This window comes from Schistocerca nitens, chromosome 1 (assembly GCF_023898315.1).
Source record: "Schistocerca nitens isolate TAMUIC-IGC-003100 chromosome 1, iqSchNite1.1, whole genome shotgun sequence".
Taxonomy (NCBI): domain Eukaryota; kingdom Metazoa; phylum Arthropoda; class Insecta; order Orthoptera; family Acrididae; genus Schistocerca; species Schistocerca nitens.
Window position 1 is genome coordinate 459,696,168 of NC_064614.1, and position 9,853 is coordinate 459,706,020.

General features: G+C 37.8%; 1 protein-coding gene across 2 annotated transcripts in view; it reads left to right on the forward strand.

The window, feature by feature from the left end:
• The window catches only part of LOC126251801 (rRNA methyltransferase 3, mitochondrial), a 72,897-nt gene extending 63,264 nt beyond the window's left edge, over positions 1-9,633 (forward strand). For both annotated transcript variants that reach the window (XM_049952449.1, XM_049952441.1), the window contains one exon: positions 8,911-9,633. In XM_049952449.1, coding sequence (XP_049808406.1) covers positions 8,911-9,290 — 380 coding nt within the window. In that variant the 3' untranslated portion in view covers positions 9,291-9,633. The remainder of the gene's footprint in view (positions 1-8,910) is intronic.
• Positions 9,634-9,853: the final 220 nt, after the last annotated feature.

Sequence of the window (9,853 nt, forward strand, 5' to 3'; positions counted from 1 at the left end):
AGAAAAGGAATTCTGCTTGTTTAATTCTTCTGCCACCAAACACATTAAACGTTAGGCTAGTCAGACCCTTGTCTGGGATAGGATTCATGATACTTACTGCCAGAAGTTTGTCTTGAGAGAGTTGTTCTTAAATGATTTGCAGATAGCTTCAAACATCTCAGTGTTTTCTTTGCTGTTGGCTGGATGGTTCCTCTAGGACCCTGTCTCTTTGGAAATATTGCTTTACTGCTTGGCTACCGGTGAAATTTGAATGCTTTGGGACCTTGTAAACTAAGAAACAAGAAACTAATATTACCAAGAAACACATCTATATTGCATTTGGAAGGTTCTAAATTTTGCTTTGACTTCCAGGTGTTAGTCAAGCAAACAGTTTTTAAATCTTCCTGGGAAATTGTGGAGGAGCTTAGAAGGAAACATACTGGATACTGACTAGGATGCATATGTCTGAAACAATATCTTTGTGGCAGTGATCTGGGCAAAAGGTTGGATAGAAAATCAGAATGCCCTCCTAAAAAAAAAAGACTTAATTTTGTACCTCTGTGCTGAAAGTCTCGTGATTTACCCAAACATAAAAATATACTTTGTTCTTTGGTGCACAGGGGCCTTGCAGTCTTGGATCCTGAAAGTCAGCCAGCTAAATTATCTTACATCAAGTATATCCTTTGCAGAACATTTACAGTGAGCAACAGATTGGATTCGCAACAGATTGGATTCACTCTGCACTATTATATTTGGAAGACTGAGACTGGAAGAAGGCCCCTGCATCAGTAGCATGTGGGGGAAGTATTTGAAACAAAAGTGATTTTGCTTTGGAAAAAAAAAATCTGAAGTACATTTTCTAGTCTCTCTTTGAGATCAAGGTTCTTCCATGTTTCATCAAGGTGGTTATGTCTACACACGACAGATGTCTATTGTGTCCCCTGTGGTTGTGGCTTCGCATGTGTTTGTCAGATCATCCTGACCAATGTATTGAATATGTGTCAGGCATGCATACAACAGCCATGCATATCAGTTGTTGCTGAACATTGCGCTGAAACTGGCCATCCCTTGGAGTGCTTGAATACAAGCCTCCACTTCTATCCGTTAGGACAATGTTCTAAGGGAATCTACTTAGATTAAATTGGCATGTGACATTATAAACAGGGTGGAGTTGTGTTCCAAAAACTCTGTGTGGGATACTATTCTCCTTGTTGAACTACAGAGAAACTGAATGAGCACATTCCTTCATTGTGTTAGTGTTTACTAGTGGTAATATTTTGGTGGTAGTTGCCTCTGTTTGGCAGGTGGTGACAGCATCTCTTTTACATAGTTTGGCTTCCTGCATGCTCATGGGAAAAATATTTTGTTTAACAGGGGATGGTCATTTCAGGTACGTGAAAATATGCACACTGAGCCATTGAATAAGAGATATTAGTTGCTGTGCTGGTGGAAGTGCTCCTCTTCCCACAGCAAATGTAATTGTTCCACTAATGATGGGTCTGGGATATCATCAACTTGCTTATTGGTGTGACAGTTGAGTGTAGGATGGGTAATATTCACAATACCATTGTATTTGGTTATGGGCAAGTAGTGTGTACCTATTTCACTCAAAACTCCTAGCCTGTGGTGGCATTAGGCTTTTCATATGCCACTGTTTCAGTGATGTACAGTGACAGTGACAGTCGGTGCTGTCAAAGGCTACTACCAAGGCCATCAATATGTTGATCACAATTCACTGTCTACTGCTGTAGATGGGGAGAGTGGATAGATGATAGTGCAGCAGATCATCTGCCAATTCAATGCTGATTGATAACAACAATGACCAGTGAGCAGCCATACCATCTTCTATGGTGTACAGAGGCCACTGTCCAACTTGTGTCACTATGGTCATCACACATCACATGGCACATGGTGCATAAACACCACCATTTCATGTTGGAGGTATGGAGAAAGGTTTTCTGTACTGATGAGTCACAGTACACATTAATACACACATAAGTTTATCAAATACCACATGTGGGGATTCATATTACATATGTACTGAACACTTTTCATGAGGTGGTGGAAATGGAACCTACTCTCCAACTTGTGCAGCCATTTATTCACAAGCAGCACCCCTAAATGCTTGTATTTTCACTAAGTGAATCCGCTTCTGAATTACCAGAATGATTTGAAGAACAGTCCATGAACATGAGGATGCTTATGTGTATGCACCTGTCCCCCATCTTCCAGTTCAGCTGATCTTAATGGTATTGAGCACATTTTCAGGTTCCTTTGAGCTAAATTTGATCAGTTGTTGAGAATTGTGCTTTGTGGTTAAGTGATCATGGATCTGTATGGTCACTTAATATTTTTGGTATTTAGTGGATTCTATGTGTTGCTACCACCATCATATCAAAAGTTGTCTAATTCATTGCTCATGAAAGAACATTATTGTAGAGCATTAGTTTTGACTAACAACATCAAAAGGTCAGTCAAATAATGGAAACTCCAATGGAGTTGGCAGTCGTGTGTACATTAAGTGTTCTTGCTTGTGTGCGCAAATGATGTGTGTCTCTCTTTTTACTGATGAAGGCTGTGGCAAAAAGCTTTATACAAGTGTTTTTAATTGAGCATGGCTGCGACTTGATGTGTCTTCTTTATGATAAGTATCAGTTTGTCTTTTCCTAGATTTTTGAATCAAAAGGTTAAATTTCAATGGCACTGTTCAGCTGTGGAGGATGGTGGTTGCTTCTTCAACAGTTACAAATTCACATTCTCTGTGCTGAAAGTGAATTTGGTACAAGGCTTGTGACAATGCACTAGCAAAGACCAAATTCAGTACCAGGCTGTTACTGCACACTGAGAACAGAGAAGAAGAAAATCCCCCTAGCACTTTTTACTAAATTGCATTGCAATTCCTACCTAGTGGACTTAATGTAAGTTGTTGCTTTTTTAGATCTCAGAAATCAAGAAGTCTTTTAGTAACTTTTAATGAGGTTTTAAGAGATACTAGATAACTTGATCTTATGCCAGGGCTCTTCTACTAAGACATCAGTTAATACACATATTCATATGGGAAGGAATGTAACGCTACATGGAGATACAACATACTGATCCAACTGTCTGTGGGAGTTTACATTGTTTTCCTAAATTTCTACTGCACTTCTTATGCCAGAGCACTTTCAACCTTTTGAGTGGTGACATACTGCCTGGTGTGCAAGAGAATTATCTCTCTTAAAAAACCATTTCAAGTTAACCATCATTCCCGTTGATAGGGATCTGTATTTATGGTTGCTTTTCAGTTTTTTTCTCACTTTTGGGCTTTGCAGCAACAATGTACACAATGGTGATTAAGAACTTGTGGTTAGGGTAAAACATACATGCTTTAGATGTTGTTAAGAGAAGCACCCTCTTCAGGTTCTGAGTTAGGGAGACACCACGTACATTTATTATTAACTGGTTACTGTGCAAGGCCCCTTCAAAATGCAGTTAATTTTGTACACTGAGCTGTACCACAGAGTCAAGAGTTGGAGCACTGTGCTGCGTCCATGCTTGTTGACAGTTGCAAAATGTACACACGGTGCACACTATCCATTACACAAGGTTTTGTAGCAGTAGCCAAATAAGGGAAAAACCATCATTTAAAAGGAACTTTAATAGGAAATACAGTGGCTTCAGAGAGCATTACATTACAGAAAAGCACTAGGGCCTATTAGCACTGCTAAGACCAAGTGAAATTCTCTGCTCTGCTGAAACAGTTGATAAACCAAAGGTACTGCTCACATTAAAATGTATTTTGTCATCTGGGTCATACATATGTACTGCACATACAACAGTCTTCAATACTTGTGGACATAATCCATTATAAGTCATGACTTGCAAAACCTCACTAAGAATTGGAGCTCTTTCTTGATGGTAATTCCAAATGGAACAATTTGATATTGACCAGATCAAGAACCAACCATTTAAATTTGCTGCTGTTGGGTCCTTGGCTGATATCAACACTAGCTGCTCTACAAAAATTATTTGTATGTGGCTGTGTGAGCATTCACGCTATTTTCAAATGCTTGATGTGCATACCAGGCATCTAAGAGCAGAAGTAAAAGCTATAGAAATGTATGGGTCAATACAGAAAAACTTGGTGGTATCTACACTGTATCATTCATCAGATGCAATCGGTCTTCAATTTCTTTAATTTGACTAAGGGTTACCAAGCACAAATGAGATTAAGTGCCATATTATTATTACCTCTCCTCTTATGCTACAAAAGGCAAATAGAAGAGTTATATAACAGGAGTATTGCAACATTACACTGTCTTCTATACAGATTATCAGACATAAATAAGTGGTCAGCTGCATTATTCCTATACGTAGATTCTTTTGCACACCACTGAACAGAACAGTTATAAGTAGCTAGTACATTGTCGTATACATAACCTTCAACTGTTAATGCCATGTAAATTTTTTGTTCAAAATGATGATGACTGTCATTTAGCATAATATGGAGCCTCAGGGTACGTATCAAATGTTTAAGCAGACTATGGGATGATGTAAATGTACCTTCAAATATGTATTCCTATATCTTTAAACTTTATTGGATGGCAGGATACTTTAGATTGTCTTCTTTATTTAAAAAGATTTAACTTGGAGAAAACCTGACACTTATTCAGTAATTGTGTCAGAGGAAGTTTTTGTGTGGTACTGCAGATCAAAAGTAGACATAGGATAACCTGTAATTATTTTACAAAGAAAATTTATGCACACACATGATCCCTTATATTATAATATCATTAAATATGTTTTTGTGAAACTGTGTATCGCCCCAGAGTATGCAAGCATGCTGTTATGCGTATTAACAATTTTAATGTAATGTAAGGCATGCATCATTTTTGAATATATAGAATATACTGTGTAGGCAGTGGGTGGCAGAACAGAAGACAAACTTAAGTAATATTTGTTTTATGGATTGAGTAGTGGACATATGGTTGATATCATGGTTCATGTGTGTCCCTTGCTGTCGAACCTTAACTGTGGAAAGTCCAGTCTGGAATAACAACAATATTATGAAACAAGAAATTGCTACTTTTCAAACAGAAGAGGCATTGAGTTGCACGCAGGTACAATCATGACTACTAAATATTTAAGCTTTTGGCTAAAAGGTGTTCTTTGGAAATAGAAAGCACACACACACACACACACACACACACACACACACACACACACACACACACAAACATGACCACTGTGACCAGACTCTAAATCTGAACTTAAATGTTTAGCAGTCTTTTGACTGTGTCTGCCTACAACTCAGTGCTTCCTCTATGTGATGAGGGACAATCTATCCTTTTCATAACATTGTTTCTATAGAAACTTTCTTTTACGTTTTTTACAATATTTATAGAATGCCGACCCTCTTTTTTCCTTACCACCTGTTTTTCCACAGAGTGTAAGTTTTAACCTCCCCATCATGAGTATTCAGGTTCGCATATTGTAGTATATAGCACGGGACGAACCCATGTGTGTGTGGAATCACTTGGCCTAATTTATTTTCCACGGAAACAATTATTCTGCCCTCAGTATGTTCTTTTAGTTGGACATGAACAGTACATTTTATCTATATTCTCTCTTTAATATAAATGCTGTTTACCAGTTATAACATAAATAGTCTACTTTATATTACTTGTCATTGAAGGTATGGCATATGTCACTTGAAACGGATACTTGTAGGTCTGTATCACTTTTGATTGCAAAGCCTGTGATGAACTTATAATTTTCCCAAAACTGTTGCATACCTGCTTGCATGTTTGTTAAGCTTTGTAATGTTTGGAAAGCATGTGATGTGATGTGAAAATATGGAATGCACTGTATGTTTGGTTGTTTGTAAATGTTAAAAATTAGTGTAACACCATAACAAAGAACAAAATTGGAAGTTAGGTCAGACATATGCTTCGTTCCTTATTTGTTGAACCTGTTCATGATTGGAATATGTTATACCATCGCTCATGCACTTCTTCCCCTTCTTTTTATTCATTCCCCTTACTTTTTTGTGGGCACAACATAGTACATCAAATTTCACAATGTGACCTGTATATAATATATGTTGGGTCTTAAATGAATGAAACCGGCTGAAAATGCCCCTATTGGAACTCAAAAGAAAGTGGTGCTCCTGTGTAAAATACTCGAATTGAAAAGTGGTGTAGCAGCTGCCCCATTCTACCTTCTTCAGCACCTTTAAAGCTTTCCCAAAAAGTTTGCTCTTTTTATCATGCAACTCACCTCTCATTCCCACAATCTCCCCTAACTGTAACTCGCTCTATCCACTAGTCCATTGCCGCAGGTTGCTCATACTCATCCATCCCCACTTGCCCACTCTCACCCACTCATTCAGCTCAACCCATTGTCGTTATCTCTTTGTTTCTCTCTAACTGTCACTTTCTCCTGTCTCACAGCCACAGTCTCCTTTATTCCATCCTGCCACTACTGTCTCCTGTCACTATCACTGTCTCTGCCTTCCTCTCTCTTACTTTTGCTATCTTATTTATTCCTTCACAATGCTGCTGTCTTTTCTCACTATGACTTTCTCTCTCTTCCTCATTGTCATAAGACTGTCTCTTATTATCACTGGCTCTTTCACTTTTTCTTCACCCTGCTGCTTTGTCCCTCTCTTTCTCTCACTCTGCCATTGTCCCCTGCACTCTTTCGATAACACAACCATCGTCTATCCTCTTGTAGTATTATTACTTTTCACCCCCTTTGTCATTGCTACTGCCTTGTTCTCCCTCAGCATAAAAAATTGTAAATATTTTTGCATACCAAAATTTTGGGTAAATTTTTAAAGGTGCTGAGGAGGGAAGAATTAGGCAGTTGGGATCCACTTTTCAGCCTGAGTCTTTTAAGTAGGAGCGTATTCACCTTCTTTGGGCTCCGATAGGAGCATTTTCCCACTGGTTCCCTTCTTCCTACTGCTACAGCAAAGCATGTCACTAATATGAAAAGAAATTTATGGTTCGGTAAAATTTTGATAGTTTACATATGTGAAAACGAAATATTGCAAAAATAATTGTACACCTCAATCCAGATTTTATGTGCAAAAAAATTTTGCATTGTGTTTGCCTGACATCAGATTTTACATGTGTATTTTACATGTACAAGTAGGGTAACTTTGAACTTCTGTACTTCAAAACTGGACAATGAAAAAATTTTTCAAGATTGTTCGAGATTGGCATCGTAGGAATATATTGTGAAAATTACAGCCATTTTCTGTGCAAAGCCATCTTGGAATCCACGGCTTGGTTTTGTTACCCAGAAACCATTTTTAGGGCTGTTTCTGGATAACCAATAAGGCTTTTTGCAAATGAGAAGATGGCACTTCTAGAGAAATCCTAGAGAATATATCATTTAAATTTGAGCAGTTTGCTGCTGTTAGTTATTTAGATATATGCTGCAGTTTTTCTCAGGAACTGCCCATGAAGTAAATGGTGACTCTTAAGGCATATGGTAGACCACATCTAATGCAAAAAAGAACCAATCAGTTTGCTGTATTTGCCTGATCTGGAGGAGGTGTGTAATATTCAAAACTTAACCATATACTGTCGGATAGTTATAGTAAGATGATCTTTTGGGTGGTATACAGATGGTCCCTAGCTCAAGAGCTATCCAAAACACTTAACCCTACTTTTCTATCATCCATAGAAACTGAGGTATGAGCTTTGGAAGAATCCCATTTTTATGCATGGTGTTTCAGAATATATTGGTAGCACATGCTGTTGTGAGTGTACCGATAATCTGCAATTGTGGGTTGCAGTCAGGCTGTCTGCTCACACTGTCAAGTGCTGCAGTATACCAGCAAGTGGCGCCTGTGCTTAAATCATTTAATTTATATGAAAGTGATGATATTTGGTTACCTATCATTGTTCTCCAATTTTTAATCGTAACTCTATGCAGTGCCCCTTAAACAAAATTATTGCTACATAAGACAAGTCATCTGGCTGTAGATACTAAGTGCTACCTGTGCGAATAGGAGATGGGTCACTAACTGAATATAAATTTAGGTGTTAGGAAGCTTTTATTAAGTATTTGTGTGTAGCATAGCTTTTTATGGAAGTGAAATGTGGATGATATACAGTATATAGCAAAGAGAGTAGAGGCTCTTAATAGGTGGTGTTACAGAGAATGGGTATACTGAGTAACTAACACATAGGTAGTGAATCAGTTTTGGGGAGAAAAGAACTTTGTGGCACAATATGGCCAGAAAAAAAAAAAGGATAGGTTGAAAGGGTACAGCCTGAGGCATCAAGGCTATTTAAGTTTGTAATGGAGGGGTAAAAATTGAAGAGGGAGAGAAAGGCTTCATAACAGTAAGCAGGTTCAAATGAAAACAGACTGCAGTATTTATGCAGCTATGAGAAGATTTGCTCAAAGTAGACTAAAGTGGAGAGCTACACTGAATCTGTCTTAAAACTGATGATTACAACAACATAGATCAGAGAAAATTTTCAGGAAAACTGTAGTAGAAAATATTTGAAAGCCAAGTAAAATGAATTATCGTGTCCTATACCATATGTATGTCTTTCCATGACTTAATTGTGATGGGCGGCCATATACTTTGTACAGAAGGTTTCTTTGTAATAGTGGAACTGTGGCATAGAAATCTTGCATGTATTTAGAAAAGTTCATTTTGTATAGATTTCATTTGGCCTACAGTGGTATTAATGAAATGTAGTATTTCTCTGCCTGATGTGTGTTTCAAAGAACACATGTAGCACTAGCAGTAGGTTCTTAGGTATTAAGTATTTTGAAAACAGTATTTTATGTGTTGTTAATTAGATATTTTTAACTTAAGTAAAGTGGTTTGTCATCTTCACATCATTTAATTTTTCTGTAATATCTTTTCTCTATCCACTGTGCCACATGTTTGTACAATGCAGTTAACATCCAAAAATGTTACAGGTTGTGTAGATCTATGGGACAGCAAAGTGTTACGCAGTGCAGCAGGTGCACATGGCCGCTTGCAGTTAATAGAAGATCTTTCATGGGAAGTTGTTCCCGAGCACCTGCCGGATGGTTGTGTTACATTTGCGGCAGACAGTTCTCAACTACAAAGTCATGTGACACCATTGCTCTATTACAACAAGGCTGACTTTCACTTGGCTTCACACATAGCTCTGATAGTGGGTGGTGAGACCCATGGGCTCAGCTCATATGCCCTGGCACTGGCTTCTGCTCGTCTCCATGTTCCAATAAGTGTTGGGGTTGATAGTCTCAACACGGCTGTTGCATTTGCTGTTATTGTGTTTGAAGCAAGACGGCATTTGACTGCTGGTACTTAGATATTGTGGACACTATTTGAGTTACATAATGAATTGAGGATGAGAGGTGATATGGTAGTTACTGATTTTGAGTTGTTAAACAACTGTTGCTAGTTTTTTGAATCATGTTTTTGTCACACTCCATTTTTTATTTCATTTACTTTGGATTAGCTATTAAATGTGTCAATGCAATTAAAAATAGTAGCATGCAGTTATCAGATCTGGGTAGCAGAGTTGTGTGATTTTTTTGTGCAAGCCTTTTTGTGTTATTTCTTGTCTTCGTGCTGCAGGAAAGCGTAGTTGTAACTACTGATGTGACTCAGAGAAAATAAACAACATTGATCCTGTTTCATCACGAAAATAATGGAATTATTCAGTGATTGTTTTCTTTTACCTGAAATGTCTTCCAAACACTGAAATAAATTGGAGAGTAGAACAAACTTTATTTGTGCTGTTTGGAATGTTTTTGATAAGTGTGGTATATGTGTACCACTGTAAATAAAATTGCCAATACATTTGGGTAATATTGTTGAACAAGATAGGGTAAAGAGACTTTTTTGTGTTTCTGTTTGCTCTGGTGGAGT